Source organism: Meleagris gallopavo, chromosome 4 (genome assembly GCF_905368555.1).
Source record: "Meleagris gallopavo chromosome 4, MGAL_WU_HG_1.1, whole genome shotgun sequence".
Taxonomy (NCBI): Eukaryota; Metazoa; Chordata; class Aves; order Galliformes; family Phasianidae; genus Meleagris; species Meleagris gallopavo.
This window is the reverse complement of record NC_139407.1, coordinates 26,724,147-26,747,516: the sequence shown is the minus strand read 5'-3', so window position 1 is coordinate 26,747,516 and position 23,370 is coordinate 26,724,147. Positions and strand designations below refer to the sequence as shown.

The window sequence follows — 23,370 nt, the reverse complement described above, 5'->3', positions numbered from 1 at the left end:
TGGCACAAGCTCCAGCCTGGCAACGCTGCTGCATGCAGAGCACACCTCCCCTGGCAATTCTCAATACACTCCACCCGCAGTTGAAACTCCAGTACCTCTCATTTCTGATCCGTATCATGGCCAACACCAACTGTTTCCTAAAACAATGGTGATTTTCTATAAATACTCCTCTAAGTAATTATCTCCTCAATGGACACACAGAGTTTTTCGATACTACTCCTGAGGCGTGCGTGCAACCACCACCTCTTTTTGGGGTGAGCAGACACACCTCAACTGGACAATGACAGAGCTGGCTGTTCCCACCACCTTGTCCTTTACCAAAAGTCATAACACAGCAGAACAACACAAGACTTAGCTCAGCTTACACACTACTTAGCTACATAAAAATAATTTTTAAATTTGCTGTAAACTCCACAGCCTCCAAAGCAATGGTGTGTTCATTCAGGATGAAAATACTGGAGCTGCTTCTAGATACAGTCATCTTTTTGTTTTGCTTTGAACTACCAGCTGCGGCTATTATTTACAATCCTCAGTTTTTGCAAACATCAGCAACAATTTCCACTTATGCCTTCGTGTTACAATCGTGAACTTTTCTCATTAAATACTACACTCACATAAAAGCACTTAAAACACACCATTTTTCTTAGCGGTGTCTGCTTGTTCTCAATGTTGAGGCAATGAATAGGGCAGAAGGTACTGCAAAACCCACTCATGTCACATGTTTATCACAGGCACCTCCTCTGTGTCTCAGAGGGAAGATTAGGGCATATGTGTGTCCATGTGGGGTGAGCGTGTGTACCTATGTGCTTAAGTGCACGCATGTATACGTGTGAGTGCACATACACATAAGTCTATGTGTGTATATGTGTCTGTGTATATATGCATGCACACATGTACGTGTGTCTACACATGTATATTTGCATGTGAATATACACAGGGATGTATATATGCACAGGTATACATACATGTGTATGCAGGGATGTGCATGTGTCTGTATACACATGTGCATGTTTACATGCACATTAGCATTTATGTGCACATCTGTGGGCCTGTATGTGTATGCATCTGTGTGCCTCTATCTACATACATAAGTGTGCCGAGTGCACTTATGTGTAAATGTATACATATGGGCACATATATGCATGTGAACACATGTGTAAGCATGCACGTCTGCACTTGAGTACGCATGCATATCAATGTACCACATGTGTACATATACATGCACGTATACAGGTCTGTGAGCATGTATACATAGGCTGCATATAGACAAGTATGTCTGCATGTTTGTACATGTATGTATAAGTGAGCATATGTACACATTAAAGAGTGCACACGTGCATATATAAATGTATGCATGTATACATGCACAGTGTATGTATGTGTATATATACATCCCTGTGTAAGGAGTGGCCGTGCAATGTATATCTGCACATCTACATGTGTGCACACTTGTGTATATGTAGCTGTGCAAGTGTACACGTGTGCCTGTGTGTAAGCATGGGTGTATACACACACATCTATACGTGCATGGGACATATGGGGTGTATGTATATATACATGTGGAGTGGGATGTACACGTGTCTACATATACATGTGTCTGAAAGTGTGTCTGCATGCACACAATGTGTGTATGTGTGGGGGTGTAAATGCATGTAGGTACATGAATGTGCATGGATGTATATACCCAGACATGCACTTATACAGGTGGGTGCATAGATCCATGCATGGGGAGCATACATGTGAGTTCTGTGTGCAGCTGTGGGTACGTGTACAGACACAGGAGTGGAGATGTGTGGGGGTTAGGTCTCTCTCTGCAAATATTTTGCACGTGTGCACATGTTTACAAACGTATAAAATAAGGGCACACGTGCATGGGTGTATGTATACATACATACGTGGTGTGGATCTGCATATGTAGGTGATGTGGGTGGGTAGAGATGTTTGGGGGATGTGGATGTACTCACGTGCACGCTCGTATGCATGTGGGTATGCATCTGGCTGTGTGTGGGTGGATGTATCTGTGTGTCTGAATACGCATATGCATGCACACCTCTGTCCATGCAGGGGTGGCTGTGGGGTGTGTGTGCACATGTAGTTATTCATGTATTTACACAGAATTTATACATACATATATATATTTTATATATATATATATATATACACACACACACACACACACACACACATATATATATATAATATATATATATTATACATACATATATATATATGTATGTACACACATCCTGCTCTGGCAGGAAGAGCAGTGACCTACTTTCTGCCAGGTAAAGACACAGCACTCCTCCTGACAAGGAAGCACAGGCTACATATGAGGACATGCTGCAGTGACTCCGTTGGGTGAAATTGTAACTTAGTCTGTTCTTCTCTGTGTACAACAGAAGGAATGGCCTTAATTATACAAGATCTAGTTGACAAAGACAGTACAAGTTCTAGTCTAGATGCAGCTGCACATTAACTCAAATATCGACTGATGTTCTACTAACAAAAGTATTCACCCTTACTGCTAACTCTGGCCATAACAAGTCTTGGCCAATTTTCCAGACTGCAACAGCTTAAGACTGTAATAGCTTTCCAGCAGAGTGGTTGAATGACATGCAGCACAGTGAGCAGTACTTTCCATTTCCTGCACAAATACAGGCAACAAGGACACAGACGTTTCCTCAGGTGACTTCAGCAACACATCTATATTCTGCTTGAGTGACCACCTCCTCATGTGAGTAAGAAAAGCTGAGAGTAACAATTCAGTTTCTATCCCTGAAGACCTACCTGTGTTGGAACATCTTTCTAAAAGGTTTAGGAAAACTTTAAAGCTAGGCTTTATAATTTCTATTTTAATTAGAGCCTTGCTTTTTCCTTACCCATCCCAACACAGCCTGAAGCAATAGTGGCACAGAGTATTTCTTCAGCTGGAAAAGCTCTGAAGGTTCACACTCTGTCACAAATCTGTTGGTTTCACTGTTATATTCCACTGGGCAGACAAAGTATTGATGCTGAGCCAAGAAATAGGAAAACTGGAAAGCAGAACAAGAACTCTTGAAATATGCATTAGTTGTTACAGTCAAAAACCATACAAAGACTTTGTTATCGCAACCTCAGGATATGAAAATTCTTGGTAATAAAGAGACCACAATGGAGCCCTCGTTTTAGGGTGGAGAATGCCTCACCAAGGCAGGCAGATGTGGAATTTCAATGCCCTTCATAATAATTCCCCAATTTCTTTTTATTTTTCTGTCTCTCAGGTTTTATATCTGCAGTGTATTTCTGCATCATAATATCCCCAAACAGTTACAACTATTTCTTTTCAGTTTACTTTTCTATTAAAACTTGAACTAGTACTTCTACAAGGTCTGGCATCTACAAGTTCTGACCTTGGTGATAAGTTACATGTAAAAATCAGTTAGGTTGCTCTTTTATCCTAGACATACCATCAGAGTAAAATATCCATCTAAACCCAGAGGCATTTCAGTCAGGAAAAATAACAACATGAAACCACAATACAAAGCCACTCCTTCACAAAGCAAAAGCAATGCATTCAATAAACTAAAATTTTAAAATAGAAATGTAATTATTAGATAAAGGAACCCTGGATACACTCCCTAACAGTAATGGCAAAACAGTCAATCAAGTAATTCAGATGAAGTACAAACCTTGTGCTTAGCTTTAAAACCAGTTATGATTAAGCAGAATTCTGTAGGTAAAAAGATAATCAACCAAAAATCCCCAACTCTTAGACTTTCTGCAGTTTGAGATGATCTAATTTGTCAGTAATTTTATTTCCATTGAAAACAAAACATTAAAGATGGAATCCATAAAAGGAAAGGCCTGTGGTTACTTACAACAAATCCAAATAGAACTGTGGAGAAGCCGCCTCCAATGAACCCTTCCCAGGTCTTTTTGGGAGACAGCTAGGTGCAAGACAGAGTTAGCTGCAACAATTGCATCACTAAACATTCTTTCATCCCCACCTCCATTTTTGTATCTCACTTGCAATCATCAACACCTACTTGTGAGCATATGTACCCATGAAATACTGAATGCCACCAGCTCAGTTAGCCACTAAACACTGTGAAGGAAGCATGCAGTTTAACCTGCACAGGAAATGGAAAAAAAGGATGAAATAGACTAACGATGAAATAGGCTGCAACTGTATTATACTATGATGTTAATACTACATTCACCATAATTCCAGTTGCCACTTACAAATCCCTAGAAGTCAGATAAACAATGTGGCTTTTAGCAAATAGGTGATAACCTGCAGTACAGGTGAAAGTGTTTATTCTATAAACATTATTTTTTAGCAAGTATCAAAAATGTTGTAAACTGTAAAAACTCAAAGAATACTTACACACATACCTTAATTAATGGAGTTCTCCCAAAAAAGAATCCAAAAATGTAAGCAGCAATATCATTGCAGATAACACTCGAAATTGGCACCAGAAACCTAGAGAAAGATGCACCAAAAGATTCACATTGGGAAAGGGGAAAATTGCCTGAGCTTCAATACAAATAATTCATAACTCACACAGCAGCATTTTGGTTGGGAAATGTTCTGTAATACTTAGAAACTGTTATGCTTCAGAATGTCTTCATCTTGTTCCTCCCTAAGCAACACAGTTAGCCATACTGATGTTAATGTTCAGCTAATCAAGACTGTTAGAGATCCATGCTAATTCAAGTTAAAAATTTTAGCACGTGAGCTTAAAATGACAACAGGCTGGGTTGTTCTATCAGACCTGCTGACTGCTACCACCGTTAAGAAGAAATCAACAGAAAGAAACATGTTAATATTATTGTTAACATCAAAGCAAGCAAGTTCTTTATAAGTTCAATGATACTTAAATTTTAAAAAAAGAAAACCAGCTTTTCTTTTTCTTCCACTCATCAGTTTGCAGCAGCCTGTGTTAGCTTTTTAAAGTATTCTCTGCATGCAGACAGCATCTGAATTTGCTACTCAATCCTGTTAACCTGCATTTTCCCCCATTTCCAGGCAGAGATGTATTAATAAACTAGAAGTTGGATGTTGTAATTATTTGTCAAATTCTCTGGTGCAATATAGCACCAGAATGGAATCAAGTGGTAGGTAGCTAGCAAGGAAACTTGGTTCAGCCTTTCACATGAACAAGATCACTATGAAAAGAATTCAGTTAAACAAACTCCATCAAAGGCTTTGTTTTTTTCTTTCTAACTGTGAAGATGTCCTCTCTACAACAACCTCCCATTGTCCTTTTATCAGGAAAGGAAAAGGAGAACATGCAGCATTAAGTTCTTGGAAAAAGAACTTAATTTTCATGTTTGCTTTTCATGTGCTGCTTCTTTCTTTCTCAACTTGTAATTTACCACCTGCAGAGGTGTGGGGTGCAAAAGCATTACTTATTTTTGAGGGAGAAGTTTTGAAGTCATCAAATTTAACTGCATCATCAGAACTGAATATGTAGCTGGAAACAAGGCTTGGGATGACCGGAAAACATTCCAGATTTAAACTCATAGAAAATTTCAAACAAATTGACTTGAACTTTAGCATACGAACTAAATGCAGAAAGGGAGAAGCGTTGGACACCTTGCTCTTGGAGACTGCCATCAGTCAGCAAGAAAAGCAAGTCTTCACTGTCATTTCACCTGAACCTCCACGCAGACAAGACGTGGTTTCAGACTACTGATCCATGCTATATTATTTGCCAGAACTATAATGTTTTGTTTGCTAAAAATAGATGAGAACATTTTTAGTTACCTTGTAAAAATCCCCACAGTGTTGTTTCTAATCTCTAAGGATTTTATGTCCTTGAAACCTTTTGGAAAGGTCTCAAGTGGGTCTCCTAAAGCCAGATTTGGTCTTCCAAATTAAGTCCAGCCTCAGTAGCACTGAGGTACCTAAAGCTCCTGAGCAGCTGAAACAGAACTCAGCAAAATGTCATATTCACAACATTTGCAATTAATCCCGAACCTCACAGATAAATGAAGTGGTTACTTGAAACCACCATCCTTGTGGCTGCCATCTAGCTGGAGAGGTCTCTGCCCGCTGTCCTGTACCTTCACCTCATTGCTTCCACTTCCTCCAACTCCCCGTCCAACTAAACACAGGTGCTCTTATCTTGTGCTACTTCCACTGTTTGGCAGTTACTCTCTAACCACATCCACTACATAGCAGAGTCAGCCTTTCAATGCAATAGAGTTACAAATTAGTTTATTACTGTCCCCTTACCAGATCATGCCTTCAAAGAGATTTTGGATGACTAGATGAGATTGAGTTACAGTGATCAGCAAAGTGACATGAGTCCATGCGAACTGTTAACAATGCAACAACACAACAGTTAGTGAGAACACGGATCAGTACATCTCCATCAATACTGGCATGTCAGCTAGAAGGGCCCTTAGGGGCTCTCACGTACACCAGCTCTAGCGATAATGCAGAGGTGCATGCATACAGTATATCACAAGTTAGCTGGCTTTCTGAAGAAAGGACTGAAACTTCGAAAGCTTTCCTCATCCTCTTCCATCACCCAGAATTTTTAATGTGCAGTTGAACATCCAATTTAGTGAGACATATGTGTACTTTCAGCATGAAAGCAGCAAAGAAAGGTAAGCAATGTGATATTCTGTGTATATACATGTAACAGACAAGTTAGAACTGTAACAATAAAATGGTAATGAAGAACTCATGAAAGAGTCATGTCACACAGATGTGGACATCACGACTTAACACCAACCCTCTCAGGAAACATGAGATTTCTCAGGATGAAAGAAAAGGAAGTGTTAATTTTTATGGGCATGAGCATTTAAACTGTCAAGTTCAGCAATACTACTCTACCTATCAGGTGGCTTCCAAACAAGTCTACAAGTAATGCTTCTACATCTCACTTTCCAAAAACTCTTAGATCAAGACCTTTTCCACAGAACTCTGGATTTAAGCACTCCATGCCTGGACTATTTGACACGTACAATGTGGTACTTCCTTAAGTTTTCTTATCATGTGTATTTTCCTATAGCAGTCCACAACTACTTATAGTTAAGAAAACTGAAGAAGGTTGAAAGGGAGTGCAAAAACTGACCTAAACTTTCTGAACATATTATTCACTGGTTAGTGAAGGAACTCTGAAGCAAAACTTCAGTTATTCATAAAGAAGTACTGTAACATCAACTCAAACCAAATGGCTGTTCTTGTCTATCCAAACAGTGCTCTCCCATCCAGAGGATACACTGCTCCTTCTGTTCTACTGACATTCTTATGTAGTCACATCTTAGCACTTTCTGAGCAATCACAATGTCAAATGAACGTCCACATTCCTCTGCCATTCCTTTTTCCAGAAGGGAAAACAATGTATTTACCTTTTGCCAAATCAAAGACCTGTGCTTTGCTAATTACCAAAGACCACCTCTCCCAGAAAAGCTGCATTTCCCCTCCATCAAGGAACTTATCCCACAAACAGGGTAAACCCTTTATTTATTTTAAATATCATACAGCACTCAGCCAAGTCCTAGTCCAAAATGAGCGATCTGCAATGCTAAAGTGCCATCTAAGACACCTGCAGAAACAGGAGTTAACAGCAGAAATAGAAATCTGCAGTTTGCACAATACATTCAAAAACTGTTCTGTTTGTTGGTTTTTGTTTTGAATAAAAAGGTTGTGTTGCCTTACTGTTTTACTGTTTTTTGGTCATTTCTTGTTTTTTTTTAATAGATGTGATGATACACTTTCAGTTTAGATATAAAAAGCACATGACAAAAATTACATGAGAAAACTGTATGTTAATGCTCTTGACTATCCACCACACACTGTACTAGAAGACAAATACGAGATATAGAAACACATGTTTATACAACAGAAGTGCTGCTAAGCAGGCACAAAACCGATTCCCCACACAGGTGCTCAGGTCAGGCTCCCTCCTAGCATTGCAGTGGGGCCTGTGGTCACGAGAGCCATGCCCAGCCTTGTGCTGAATGTGTCTGGTTTTTGGCCTGCACAAAATGCACGTGCCATTCCCCAGGAGCCTCTCCTTTACCCATCTGTCACGAAGAGATGCATCACACTGGGTATGCGCAGGGCCTCATTAATCACAGCTTGGATTCAGCGAGAGACTGCACTTTCTGACAGAAGCAGCCCCATGGTGTAGACACTCAGACTGATGTTACTCTGTATCACATGGCTGCCAGCTATAGCACTCCCAAGCTATTTCATGAACATAATGACATGACTCTTTCTTGTGACATTCATAACATGACTGACCACAGCAAAGTAGGTAATACACACCATGTAAAACTGCAGACGATAGTGTTTCTTCACTAAACTCAGAACAAACATGCAGAAGCCTGTAAAATAAAGTAAGTATAGTTTGTAGCACTGTATATTCAATGACACTGAACCATGATATGCCAGTCATTCTTTTCCCTTGAAGCATTTCCCAGCTCCTCTAGTCAGAGTATTTGCTTCTGCTCAGTAACCACAGGCACAGAATTATTCTCATCAGAGCAGAAGATTTAGCTAACCTTAGTAAGAAGCATCTGTTTTGTTACTTCCAAGGTCCCATCATGGACATCTAAGCATGGAGGAAAAACTTTTACCTGGCTTAAAAAACAGTAACAGTAGGCAAAGCTCTTTATTAACTTCAGGTTTCTTCATCCATATTATGAATACTTCAGCATGGCAATCTCCTGCTCCTTAGAACAACCCAACCTTCAACTGATTACTTTCTAAGCTGAAGTAATATTAATGTTGTGTTCCTGAAAGCAGAGTGGAGTGTATTTAGTTGTTTACAAAGCCATATCCCGCAAAGCTGGGTTGGGAGGAAAATTTATCCAAGAGGCAAGCAAAAGTGCACCTTGCAGGTAAAACAAACTCTCAGGTCTCCGGAAGAATAGCTTGAAAATATAATACCAAGCTCCTGGCTGTTGAACTGGCAGAACACTTGCACAATAAAGCATTAACCCATCATAGAAATGGTGAATATAAGTCAAAACACTCTGCACATATTCAGGATCATCAATCATCAAAAAATCAGTCCACGTTGATTCCTACTGAGCCCCATAAGCTCGGCTTTCCTAAGATAATCTGCTTTTTCTTAGGTTACTCCCTGTTTCTTAGCGAATACAAAAATTACACTCATTTTCATGATGAGAATAGAATTGGAAATTTCCTCAAAGAGCAGCAGAAAAATTAATAGAGAGGATAACAGCAGGAAGTTTAAAAAAAAAAAAAAAAAGAGCAAGAACAAAAAAGAACAACAAAAACAAACAAAAAACACCCACCATGAAAACATACACAAATAGGCACAAGAACAAATGCAGCACAATGATCTTTAATTTCTATCATTCCCCACACTTACCTGCCAAGTAGAGCGCAAAAGAGATGAACCTGTGGTAACGAATTAAGAACTGAAGCTGTTCTCTTCTCTGAACAAACGTACCAAAGTAATCAGCCACAGTCTCCCCATAAAAAAAGTAATTGACACACAGCAAGAAATACCTAAAAAAAATGAAAGGTAGCTATTATTTTAACATGGTAATAGAGTTGTGTTACTCAGTTAACATCGCTCACAAACATACACAATAAGAAAAACAAGTAAGTGGGAAGAGCTCATGTCACTATGCCTCTGGTTTGAAGCCTTCTCCAACAAGCAAATTTTGTAATTCATTTCTTATAATGAAATTAGATTAGAAGAATAAATGTCACAAAAATTGTTTCACGTACTGTACTGAATAATTCATACCTACGAAAGCCCTTTTCAGATATTCTCACAGTACAGAATAAGTATCAGATACCTTCTCTACTCAGCAATACAATTGGGTACTTTCTTGTACTCAATTCTAACATGCAAAGATCATGATATCTGCCATAGGAAAAAAATAATAAGATACTTGCAGAACAAAACCTCTGAGTTTAAGTGACAGTTTCCATCTGTCAATGTGTTTGAGGATCTGATCAGAACTTTACTTTTGCCATCTGGACTGAAGATTCTTGTGTGAAAGAGTTACAGCTGCATCTTCTCCACTACATCTTTCACTTTTAGCTTCCTTCACCAAACAATAATCTTATGGGGTTAAAGTCAGTTAACAAATCAGTGACGCAGCTCCAACCACAAATTCTTCCAAAATGAATTGAAAGTACATCCAAACACAAAGTCTGAATGAAGTGAGATGTCACTTTCACATATCTCTTTCTGAAGGTTTTTTTCAAAAGAAAAAAAAAAACTTCATGTCAGCCAAACCAGTTAACATGCAAATAAAAAAAAAAAAAAAGAAAAAAAAAATATCATTCAAAACCAGTAAAAGATGCACCTCTCTTGAGCAGCATGTTCTTCAGCTTTTTACTGAAGTCAGAAAAGCTAAAAACTCATAATTCAAGATGGGCTGGATATCTGGATGTTTATGGAGATCAGTACTTGCCTTCTCCTCCAAGCCAATCTTAAAGTTCACTGTGCAAGGCTTTGCCTCTCCAACTATGCCTCACAGCTCACATTCCAATCAATAGCAGTACCCTCCCACCCAGCTGATACGTTTCAATATGCAGTCTCAGTGGCAAGACTTTAGGTGGTACTGAAATGTTGATTTTGAACTTAGCATATATAGGTAGGCTGTAGTTAACTGCCAAAGTAGACCAAGTGGTACGTTGTACATCCTCTAAGAAGCAGGACACTGATACAAATATCCCGGATTTGTCAGAAATATTAATCCTGTCTTCTGGCTTTCGAAATATCCCCTATCCCTTCTATCTACCCAGTCCTATAATCAAACTCAAAACAGGAAAGGATTTAGAACTTGTACATTATGATTTCAGTTACTTGCTTGTGAAAAGAACTCTTTAAAAGTACGCAGAATTACCTGCAAAAGTCGAAGCTTTTCAGAAAATATAGGTCAGGTGATTATTTGGTTATGCACATTTTCAGGTAGCTTTCAAATGCTTAATTCTGACTTCAAGCATACATGCATGCACACAAATGTCTACATGTATACATATTGATAACAGGAAAAAAAATAGTAAAAAAGCCAATTTATTTGTTCAAGTTCACAAAAGGAAGGCAATTACAGACTCATGTAGTAGAGACAGATGACAGATTTTACATCTGCACATGACTTACAAAGCTATCCTTCCATCATGACAGGATACAAAAAACGCTAAGACTTAAATTTCCCATCTCTACTTATTGACCACCTTGCTTGCTACTTACCAGCTGAGGGATCTGAACCACGGTAAATCATACGAGTGGTACACTCTGTAACCTATGGTAATGATTTCGTGGAAACATTTCACTTGGATGCCCAAGACCTAAAATTAAGAAAAAGAAGGAACAATGTACATTGACCGCTGCTTGTTTCTTAAAGGCTGTGTGGAGTACTGCAGCCTGCATTGAGGGGAAAAAAAAAATTACTCCAAATTTAAATTCCTTGCAGAAAGGAGACAGCTTCCAAACAAGAACAAGGAGAAAGTCAAGCTCTGCTTAACTGTCCCTGCCCCCTTAACTCATAGCCATTGGGTCTATCAAAAAAGGCACGCTGAGCTTGTCAAAAAAAGGCACTCTGGGCTAGCTGCAAGAACCCCTCAAGAAATAAGAGAGAATTCCTGACTGTTCCTCTTTAAAATACTTGGATGACAGCAAGTCAAAAGCATTTCCATAAAGAGAAAGCTCTTTTGGTTAAGTTTTATTTAAATTTAAGAGATATGTTCAAGGTCCAAAGGAAAAAAAAAAAAAAGAGTCGTGCAACACAACATAGCCAAGTCTTCCATTTGCAAGTACTTCATTACAGGTAAGTCTACACTGATAATTATCACGGCTGATTAGAAGCACAGGTCATCTAGTGCAGGTACAAGTATCACACCCCGCACAGCCTTGATGCTGTTTCACGATCTCACCATGGCTGTGCTTGCCTATGCACGTCTGGAGGTGCACCCTGTGGGTCATGGGCCCTGAGGGACTCAGCCAGGTTTGCTTAACTTCTAGTCACCAAGCTGACCATCTCGCCCTGATATCCAGTGCTTCCAAACAGCGCTAACTAATCTTGTGCAGAGACTGGAGGAGGAACCTATCCACACTGACTGGTGCATGTCATCACAGCAGGCTTTGCAGGATTTCTCCAAGCACCTGCACTCATGAATACATTTTACCTTGTTCAACACAGTTTGAACAGTATTACATCACCTCAACAAGTTAATTCTGAAGTCTGCCTAGCTCATGCTCTCAATTCTGCTTTGCCTTCATCACAAAATCTAACGTTGCAATTGCCCATAGTATTTAAGGGTTGGTCCTTACAGAGGAAAAGGACATTTGGGGTGAAAGTGTGGAAGTTTCTGCCTCAACAGCAAACAAACGTAAAATACGTTCTCCCAGTTTTTGGGAGCAGTTTGAGGACTTGTCCTCCAAACTTATCTGGATTACTCTTCCTACAGCTCTCCAGGCATCCTCCAGGCCAGTACTAAGATTTGGTTTTAGCATGACAATTCCAGAGAAAATTTAAGTTGTGTGACTCCAGTGAAACTAAATCATAGACGAGCAAAACTTTTTATTACTTTTTGAACACTGTAACAAATATCAAATTTAGACACAGTTAACTGTATTAGGCAACTGTCTTTTTTGCTTTATAGTACAGAGGAAGAATTCCCTATTAATTTTATACTAACTCAACTGCTTTTTAGTTCATATCCTGTTAATTTCGCCATGACTGAAACTTTGCAGCGTACCACGAATATAGCAAACAATACTGCAAAGCCAGCAGTTTCTTTTTGCTCCAGTTATTCTGAAAGTATTATAGACTACTGACATAGTAAGAAATGTCTCTCCAACGAGCTACAACTTAACAGAGCTTTTTTGTTGTTTCTTCATACACTCAGTAAAATCATCAGCCATGAAATCACAAGCTTGTTGTGTCATTCTTCTGAAGACAGGAAATACAAACCAGACTCATTCAGATGTAGGGCTGTAATACAGACCATAATACAGGTGAAACAGCATTCCAGCATCTCAAGATGTTACCCTCCAAGAGGTGTTTCGGAGTAGATATGGAAAAAATAAAGGTTCTGGCAATTTGACAATCCTGGGGGAGAAATCAAAGCAGCTAACCAGAAGTACTGAACTACAGAATTTTAGAAAACACATTCCTTTTTGTTGCCTGCCACAACTGAAAAAAATAGTTAAACCCTCATTCACTAAGAATACCAGAAATAAAAGCAATGGAAAGAAGCAGCATGCAATGGATACTAATCCACTATGTTTATTCACTTTGTGACCTAAAAATGCATTTTGTCTCTGTATCACAGACAGGCACCTAGCTCCACTCAGTGGATGAACTCAGGGTGCCAAGGCAGCCCTGGAGGGAAGCAGGGAATTAATGGAGCGTGACTGAGGAAAGTCCTCCAGCGCCAGGCACTGCCAGCTGACTTGAACTGCCTGCTTTTCTCAGCCTGAAAAATGAAACTCCCTTTGTGTATTTCAACCAAAATCGAAGGAGGGTATGAGAAGATAATGGGAATCAGACAAGCAAATAGATTAATTTCATAAGCTTCAAGGCAAAAATCCATTTTACTTGTTTAATTTCTTCCTAAATAAAGTTATCGAGGTCTTCATCCAAAAGCACCCAACTGAGAACCTTTTCAGTAGTTCAAAGACACCTACATTTACAGAAGAGAAATTGCTTCCTGTAATGTCTGCACTTTGCTTCCAGCTATTCCCTATGCATGACAAAGAGATTAAGTAACTCTTGCACAATACAGAGTATTTAAACTCACCAGAAGCATCAGCATGAACGATCCCATGTATATGATCAGAAAAAACACAGAAATCATAGCTAGCGTTAGAATTCCACGAATCCACCAGTTTTTCCATCTGTAAAGAAAAACAGCATAAAAAACAACCAGTTACAAATGAAAACAAAGGCCACTCCTTCACTGTGCGAATACTTTGATTTGAGTTGATTAGAAGCAGCAGGAAGCCCAGATACATCTTGCTTAATAGAACATAAAGTAAGAAACACAGAATCTAGTTTACTAGTTGCCAGCTCAACAGAACACATGGCAAAAGAAAGCAAAGGTAGTAATCTTCTCTCTTTCCTCATAGCCTCTCCTCCCTCTTATTTCAGACATTATGGATCAGCCCCTCCTTGAAGGTGGCTGTGAAAATACATCAGGACCCTCTGGGAGCATTTCACAGCAGGAGACATGGGGAAATCAGCCATACAAAGACTTACATGCAAAAAGAAAGGCTGCCAGGAAAGCAGCATACAGGTCTCTGAAGACTGACAGACAGAAATAAATATAAATATATCTGGGAATAAACTCACTGCATGCTCCTCTCTGCCATGGAAATGTTTTTAATTATTAATAGTGTGTACTGTACTTTCTTTTCAGTAAGCTCTTCTCCTCCTCTGCCTTGCTCCCTTCAAAAATCTTGCCCATACATGTACAATAACCAAGAAATCACAATTTACTTCTAAGCACAAAAGAAAGCCTACAAGGTCTTAAAGAAAAGGTCTTCACAGTGTCTTCCTTTAATACCAGTTTTACGTGTCATTGCCACCCCAATAGACACACTTGTTTCAAGAGACACTCAGTTTTGCTTCATATTTTGCATTTAATGTAGAGTTGAACTACATTCATTTGATATTCATCTGCCAGCTAATGGCAGCTAAAGCCACTAAGTGGAAGTGCCGAAATTGCCAGAACAAAGTTGGAGAGGAATTCATTACAATAAGGCTTTACGTTCCCCTTCAATACCAGCTACAGAGAAGCAGCTTGTTCCTAATGGCCTACTTATCAGAAGTGGAAATGCTGCCCAAAAAACTTACAAAAGTTCATCCAGAAAATCAACACTTTCACTTAAACACAAACTGCCCCTCATTAAGCTTGGATGTAGGAAATAAGCGTTTATAACCCCTAGAAATTCTGACTCCAGAGATCAAACCCAAATACTGCTCTCTCACATATTTTATTGCAACGCTTAGACAGAACAACTGCAAAAGTTTCAGTGAACTGTGGGCAATCTTCAGCTGCTGTGAAAAAACATTACACTAAGTGGGCTTCTGAAGCATAAATACATCAATTGTGACAACAAATTAAAAATTATCCTTGAATTTTTGTATGTACCAAATGAAAATTAAAACTACAATACAGTCTGCAATAATTTTAGTTGGCAGCTCTCCAGTTAGAGAGCTCATTTGTTTTACAATACCTGGCAGACAAGCCCGACAAAGCCCTTTTGAGGATTTCTGGAGTGCTGTCTGTTGGTGGTGGAACATCAGGGGTATCTGAATCATTTCTGAGATCCAAATCAACGAGTCCTTCATCCAAATCCACTTCCTATGACCAGAGGAAAAAAAATATATAGCTCAATCACTTCAACTCGACATATAGGAACATTAATTATGCCACAACACAGTGTTCAATCACAAACACGTCTTAGAAAGTGATGTAGGAATTATCAGTTCCCTAAATCAAGACAGCAGTGATGTGCCAGTCAAATGATTGATGCTGTAGAAAGCAAGTGTGCATCAATAAATGTTTATGAGAAGGGCAGTACTCCAGTACTGTGACACGACCTGCTAAACTCAGGGAACTTCATATTCTGGGCACTCTCTTTACCCACCTACATAAACACAAGGTTATTTGTTTCCAGAAGAACTAAAGATGAATAAAACACAGGTTTAACAAAAATCCCTTAGTCTCTTAACACACTTCCTCACCTTAATTTCAAGCTAATCTAAGGCAGCAAAGGGTTTTCTGGTGGCGTCACACCAAGGAGAAAGGAAATGGAGCACCTGACCAACCAGTCCAGCTCCACAATGACAGGCTGCTTTCACAGTCTCACACACACCTATGAGGAGACTTGAACCCTCCAGCTTGAAAATAAACGACCGAAGAACAAATTATGAAGGGATCAGTGACAGTATTGTTCAGAATAACCTCTTGGTACAACCCCAGCAATGCACTTGGATCTTCATCATTTCACTGACAACCGCTCAGAAGACACTAGATAGACCGATGTTTCGTCTTATCCAAAAGCAACATATGCATTCTAATGTGCAAACTGTCACCAACAGTGAGAACAGACCATTGAGATTTCTTTTTCCTCAGCAGCAGTCAATACCCAAGGTGGTGATTTACTTCATTCTTGTGTTACAAACTCCTAACTCTGGGCAGGCGGAAGGCCACACTTGGCCCTGGGCAGCTGCTCCCTTCTTCTGAATATTTTTGGTACTTTGGAAGACAGCAGAAGTACATTTCCCCTTGCCTCCAAAAAAACACTGAGGAGCTAAGGTCTACAGTCCCAGCCATTGCTCAGTTCCTCTAGTCTGTAGCCTTTTCCCTGTAACCTCTTGGCCTACGGGAAGCTGTGCTTGAACATAATCAAAGCCTCAATAACCATAATCTCAGCCTCAGCAACCAACAACCTGTGTCAACAACACAAGCGGAAAAGGTAAGGCCTGCCAAACCTCACTGCCTGAAGCTGCTGCTGGAGCCCACATTCAGAAGCACACACCAAACTGGGCTGAAATGGGGAAGCATGGGGGCCTGGTTTGGGGTTGTTTGGGCTTATGGTGCTGGCCTGCAGGAGGTGGCCCTCTGATCCCATGGCTGAGTAATCATCAGGCAGACACTGACTATAATTAATAGGCATTAGAAGAGTAAATATTTGAAGTGAGATCTAGATCTCAGGAAGTTTGTTGAAGGCCTGAAAAGCAAGCAAACAAATTAATGGGCACGCAAGTCTTGTTATTCAGAGATGTTTTTTTTTTCCAGTTTTGCAGTACTACAGGTTAGGAAATCAACTATAGGTATCATAATGCACAAAAAAAAGATAAAAAATAAAACCAATGTTCCACTTCTTACAGTCTGCATCCAAGTACAAAAAGCTGTTTGTACAGTCCTAGAAGATATCACTGCACTGCAGATGAAGGGCAGTAATCCTGGCCCTAAGACCACGACTTAGAGTATTTAATATTAATCCTTGTTTGTGCACAGCAGAGAAGTTCTCTCCTTTATGTACTGAGAACTAAAAATATCTCCAAGATTTCTGTTCCATTTTTGGGCTTCCAGCACTGCCCTAAGTGCTCAATTGCTGTTTAAACAGCAAGAAATAAAATCATGCCTAGTTTTACACCTCTGATACGTTAACGCAATCTTCACTTATGCACCTAACTTGAAGCAATGTTTTCAATTTGATATTTCCAGCATCTGAAATCTGTGGCATTTGTCAGAGCACGTGAACACCGCGAAGGAGTCCTCCTGTGCTTATCCAATGCATCTTCAGCAGTTTGATGCTGCTGCTATCAGAAGTTGGGCTGGTGCAGTCTTCAAGCTGCACACATTCTGCCATTTTTTAGCTTTAAATCACTAGAACAACTTGTGGGGAATAAACCATGAACTATCTTCTATTTCCCTTTGGACCTTACCTCAACAATGACCTTGAACACTTACTTCATCTTCATCTTCCATTTTATGCTATAATGGCCACAAAACATTTCCTGAGTAAAGTACTTAATTTGCCAAGTCCAAAGCCAAAGAGGAAGTTGCTCACTAACAGTCAGTTAATTGTCATCTCCAGCATGAAATGCTTTAAGAACCCAATCACTTGGGCACAAGCTCTTCTTGTTATTTTTTTTTTCTTAGTTATATGATTGACTATAAACATTCCAGTTAATAGCTAGGAATAACAATCATCACTGCGGTAACCAGTGATGTGATCACTACAAAAGCCCTCAAAAAAAAAAAAAAAAAAAAAAAAAAGATCTTATCAGGACTCTTGCTATTTCAGTTTGACTTTGCAGATCAATTTTGGAGCAAATATAAAACCCAGCAGCCCTTCCTTCTCCTGTTCTCCTGGTCTGGGACCTAACCAAGCTGAACACACAGTAGCAATGAGGGTGTGCAAGGGGCAATATGTGAAAAGCTACAGCTCGAGGTTGTGGGTACTGACTGACAAATTTTTCAAGCATAAAGTGAAAACACCAGAAGTTGTAGGGTCCAAAATGACTAAGACACCTTTTAACTCCAGCTCCAAGTTAAACGTTTGGTATGAGGTATTGCCACGTCTCCCCAGAGTTCTCACACAGCAGGTGACAGAGCCTTTCAAGCAAGGAGGCTGTTGCCTTGCTCTCTCCTCATCTGAAGGCTCATGTTCCTGCAAGAGAACCCATCTAACCAGCTCATTAAGGCTAAGTCCAACAGGGCTGAATGATGTAGGCCTGATAAGAACAGGAAGAAGGCAAACACAACTGTTATTCAGTCGCTCTTAGGAGCTCAGCACCCAACAGATGTCTCTTTCTGAAACTCCAATGCTCATAGTTTTCAGCATTTGTGAACTAATCCAAGAGAAAGGTGTATGTAGTTGGAGAGGTTTGGTTTGTTTTAACATCGGCTTTCCTGAAAAGTGACAAGACTTCCATCCTTAAGCTAAATTGTCTGAGCAATATTACAAATACCGTTCTGTAGGAGGAAATCAAGGAAGGACACTGTGCCTGCCTAGCAGGAGGTATCGTGACATCTGAACAAAAAAAAAAAAAAAAAAAAAAAATCAAGCTTCCATATGGAATTCTGCTTGCTTTCTGCTTTCAAGCAGCCACCAAAATACATCCGTGTGTCATGCATAAAAATAAAAACAGATCTGTCAACCTCTCATCCTCTAAAAAGCCATAGGCATCTTAATTGCCATCCCATGTAAGATGTTCTGTGCTACAATTAACAGATGCCAAGTGAAACATGCACAGAAATTACTTGTTACTAAGGCACTTGCAATGTTCTGTTAGTACTGGACTATTTCCAGAACACACTAAGAAACTCTCAGGTAGACAGTAAATATGCTTTCTTCAGAGAATGGAACATCACCTATGTTGAGAGAAAAGGCAGACAGACATTTTCCAACAACTTACATGAATATATGTGCACTTCTATTTTCACATATATATACACACATACAAAGCAAATAATTGATTGCCATTTTACCAGTGTAATTGTTCAGTCTTCTTCTCCAGCATTGATCTTTCTACAGTCTCTCCCACAAGTGTTACACTGAAGCTAATAGTTCAGTGAGATCACCTTGTGGGATATTTAAATTAATGTACTTTGATACCTTACTCTGAAGCCAAGCCATCAAAGCATCAGAAGATCTTGAATAGTAAAACCTTTTTTTTCCAAACTGTTAAAGCCCAACATAAGCAAAACCACAATCCCATGAGAACTGCACATACCAAATCACTGACTGCAACCTCCACATCCCAACTCACACCATTTCCAAGATGTGAGTTTTGAAAATAGTTAGCCATCTTGTTACCCATCAAACTAACCAGGTCTATTTTCTGGTTATTCCAACATTACTAAGCAAACTGAAGGAAGTCATTTGTGACAGAGTCTGACATTTCACTCTAACCAATACTGCCATTAGGATTTCATTTAACTCCAAGGGAGTTTAGAACATTTAAAGAATCATAGAATCTCTTGAGTTGGAAGGGGCCTTTAAAGGTCATCTAGTCCAAGTTCACTGCAACAAACAAGGACACCTACAGCTTCAGCAGGTTGCTCTGAGCCCCATCCAGCCTGACCTCAAATGTCTCCAGGGACAGGGCACACACCATGATTCCGGGCAAAATTTGGGGCCAGCCTTGCAGTTGAGAGTCTGAGCCCAAGTTATTTCTCCAACAGCTGACTCCCAGAAGGGCTGTTTCATTGAACAGAAACACCTTTTGTGCTGTTACTGGAGAAACAGCAGTCAGTGATTCCAAGTTTGTTTTACTTAGAAATAATTAACACTTAGCCTGGGCACACAGTCACTCGTTTGGTGGTACACAGCAACACAACACCACTTCCTGAACTCTGTGTGACACCACGAGAAGTAACCATCTCACTACTTTCAGGACACACTGATGTCTTTCAAGCATTCGAAAGCAGCATCACAACCTTCATGGTAACAAATGCAACAATTGGAATTTTGAGAGTAGCGTGAACACACTCAACAGCAATCTGCAAAACTGTAACTGACTTTTTCATACTGAGTATTTTAACACTAAATCATTCCTCTTGCTCTGGAGAGCAGTGGAGTATTCATGGAAACATATAAGACATTTATAGGAAAAGCAGGCAAGGCACACAGCAACAAATGGGACAAGGAAGACCTAAAGATCACTCCTGTGCATCACAGGACAACACAAGGAAAGAAAAAACTTGTGAAATTGCGGAGGCCCATGGGGCAAAGGCACGCTGACAGGAATTTTGCAGTCATCAGCTTGATAAGGTTGCAGGCAGCTGGGGACACTAAGCTATGCAGCACTCAGTAACAAGCTATACAAAGGGCATACTGCGTTTATACTAAACCAAAGTTACCTTCTGTTTGAAAACAAGGAAGTAGAAGCAGATACTGATTGTTTCTGTGCATTACTAAGAAGAGGAGCAAAAAAGGGGAAAAAAAAAAAAAACAACCAGCTTTACTTAAATTCAGGAAATGAGCATATCTGGACCTAGCAAGCATTATAAGAAAACTATCAGCAAACATACTGAAAATGCCACTGAAGGGTCTAACAGATAAAACCCTTCAGAGTTCTTGCAGGTCCTGAGCAAACTGAAAGCATTCCTCCGCATTGACATGCACAGTGCTTTAAAGCATGTCCCTTTTACCCATCTGGAAACTGAATGAATTGGGTCAGCAGCAGTTGCATCAGCAGCCAGCAGTTTCCATACATCCACATTCTCATTTTAAGTGTGGAAGAGGGGTGATGTTTCCCAGCTGCGCAGTGGGGAGCAGAGGAAACCCATTGCTTCACAGCCATCTGGAGCAGTCGTGGAGGAGGGAACAAGTTTCCAAATGTGCAGCCCCCAGGCAGAACAGGCAATGTGCAAACATCTGAAGGAGAACGTGCTATTTGTATGTTGCAAAGGCGAGGCAAGAGGCAGAGCACACCATCTATGGGGACACAGTTTGGTGGCACCAGTGAATCCCAACGGCTTGATATTCCCCATCAGATCCCCTATGGCGTGCACAACCACTGCACCCATCACTAAATCAGGACCCAACTGTGGCTGATACAAAACTCATCCCTAGACCCTTGGCTTGCTTTCCCAGCAGCCTGATAAGCCCTTTTGTGCCAGGGGGAGCTGAGGTGGGACGGGGGGTCGGGGGCAGGTCATCATCTCCAGAGCTGAGCAAAACCAAATGCTTCTGTAGGAAAGCAGTATTTAGAGCAGACCGCTACGAGAAGTCACAGTTAAAACTTGAGTCTGTAGGGACAGACACGCAGTTGTGGCCTAAGCACTGCCGTACAGAACGGGGCCCTGAACGCGGCACACTCCGGCTCACTGCAGAGCTCGGTGGCTCCGTGCCCTTCCAACCAAAGTGCAAGACGAGGGCTGCCCGCAGACTTTCACTTTCTCACTCCGCACAGCCATGCAGCTCTGGCAGCGCGCGCGCGGATCCCGGCGGCCCTCCGCCCACAGCCCACAGCTCTCCTTTCCCCGCGGTGACCGGAGCCGGCACGGCGCCCCCCGCAGCCTCCCGGCGCCCGCCCGCCCGCGGCCTGCCCAGCCCCACGGCCCCGCCGCTCCTCACTCTGTCGCTGCCGTCCTCCTCCTCCGCCTCCTTCTTCTTCTTCTCTTCCTCCTCCTCCTCCTCATCGGCGGCCGCTCCTCGCCGCCGCCGGGCCGACATGGCGGCGGGAGCGCGCTGTGGCCAGGCGCGGCGCTGGCAGCCCCGTCAGGGGGCGCGGAGCCGGCCGCGTCCCCGCCGCCGCGGTGTCCAGGTGCGCCCGCCGCCGGGCCGGCCCTCCCCTCTGTCGCTGGGCGGAGCGGGGCCGGCGCCGCCCGCCCCCGCGGCACCTGCGCTGCCCGTGGAGCCGCGCTCCCGGCCTGCAGGTCGGGCTGACGCGAGGGTGTCTCTCGGTAATGGCTCTGTTGCCTCAGAGAAGGGCCGCTCCTGCGGGAGGCCGATCCCGAGTACAGGGCGGGCAGCGCGCTGAGGTGTGGCTCCCGCCCTCGGACAAAGGTTGCCTGGTTGCCGACGCCTCATAAACACGGCTGTAAATGTGTTTCTCCATCAGTGCTCCTCAACTCCAGCGTGAGGACCCCGCCGCTCCCTGCGCTGGGACTTGCTGTCTCGAGGTGCACACAGAAGCACTGAGCAGCCTGCCTGCTCCCCATGGCCCTGCCGGCACAGCCCTGCTGCACACCTCTCGGCAAAGCTGGCCTAGCAGTAAAGCCATAGAAATGATCATCCCCCGTTTGGCATACACAAGTGATGCTTTGCTGCCTGCACAAAATCACAGGATCACAGAGGTTGGAAGGGACCTCTGGAGATCCCCCAGCCCAACCCCCTGCTGGAGCAGATCCCTGCAGCAGGTTGCACAGGAAAGTGTCCAGGCGCGTTCTGAATATCTCCAGAGAAGCAGACTCCATGACTGCTCTGGGCAGCTGTTCAGTGCTCTGTCACCCTCACAGGAAACTTCTTCCTCAAGTTCATATGGAATTCCTGTGTTCCAGTCTGTGCCTGCTGCCCCTTGTCCTCATCTCTGCACACCACAGAACAGAGCCTGGCCCCACCCACTTGATTCCCACCCTTTAGATATTGATAAGCACTGATCAGATCCACTCTCAGCCTTCCAGCCTTCCTTTCTCCAGACTGTACAGCCCCAGCTCTCCCAGCCTTTCCCCACACAGGAGATGCTCCAGGCCCCCATCATCTTTGTCGCCCTCCTCTGGACTCTGTCCAGAAGTTCCCCATCTTTCTTGAGCTGGTGAGCCCAGAACTGGGCACAGTGCTCCAGATGTGGCCTCACCATGGCAGAGCAGAGGAGGAGGATCACCTCCCTCACCCTGCTGGCTGCACTCTTTGTGACGCAGCCCAGGATCCCACTTCCCCTCATGGCCACCAGGGCACACTGCTGGCTCATGGCCAACCTGCTGTCCACCAGGACACCCAGGTCATTCTCCACAGAGCTCCTTTCCAGCAGGTCAGCCCCCAGCCTGTACCCATACGTGCAGTTATTCCTCCCCAGGTGCAGGACATGCCCCTGCTGAACCTCATCATGTTCCTCTCTGCTCAACTCTCAGCCTGTCCAGGTCTCTCTGAATGGCAGCACAGCCTTCTGATGTGTCAACCACTCCTTCCAGCTTTGTATCATCAGCAAACTTGCTGAGGGTGCACTCTATCCCTTCATCCAGGTCATTGATGATGTTGAACAAGACCAGATCCATAAAGCAAATGCTTACATCCCATCCAGGGATGAGCAGCCACTTCCTAAACTGTGAAAGGGAAAAGATTCGCCTAGAAAAACTCAGAGGAGAAAATACTGTTTCAGCAAATGGACTAATGTAATGATAACAGCAAAGGCTAACCAGCAAAGACAAAAAGCCAAAGTTATTAATGAATGGAGAGCAGGTGAGTGCAAGAG

General features: G+C 42.0%; 1 protein-coding gene across 10 annotated transcripts in view; it reads right to left on the bottom strand.

Moving 5' to 3' along the window:
* CDS1 (CDP-diacylglycerol synthase 1) overlaps positions 1-21,930 on the bottom strand; it is a 35,402-nt gene extending 13,472 nt beyond the window's left edge. For all 10 annotated transcript variants that reach the window (XM_085222612.1, XM_085222618.1, XM_085222620.1 and 7 more), the window contains exons 1-10: positions 21,534-21,930; positions 15,171-15,298; positions 13,733-13,829; positions 11,181-11,278; positions 9,339-9,478; positions 8,267-8,325; positions 6,221-6,303; positions 4,375-4,462; positions 3,858-3,926; positions 2,880-3,032 (exon numbers count right to left, since the gene is read on the bottom strand). In XM_085222612.1, coding sequence (XP_085078738.1) covers positions 2,880-3,032; positions 3,858-3,926; positions 4,375-4,462; positions 6,221-6,303; positions 8,267-8,325; positions 9,339-9,478; positions 11,181-11,278; positions 13,733-13,829; positions 15,171-15,298; positions 21,534-21,632 — 1,014 coding nt within the window. In that variant the 5' untranslated portion in view covers positions 21,633-21,930. The remainder of the gene's footprint in view (positions 1-2,879; positions 3,033-3,857; positions 3,927-4,374; positions 4,463-6,220; positions 6,304-8,266; positions 8,326-9,338; positions 9,479-11,180; positions 11,279-13,732; positions 13,830-15,170; positions 15,299-21,533) is intronic.
* Between the last annotated feature and the right edge of the window lie 1,440 nt (positions 21,931-23,370).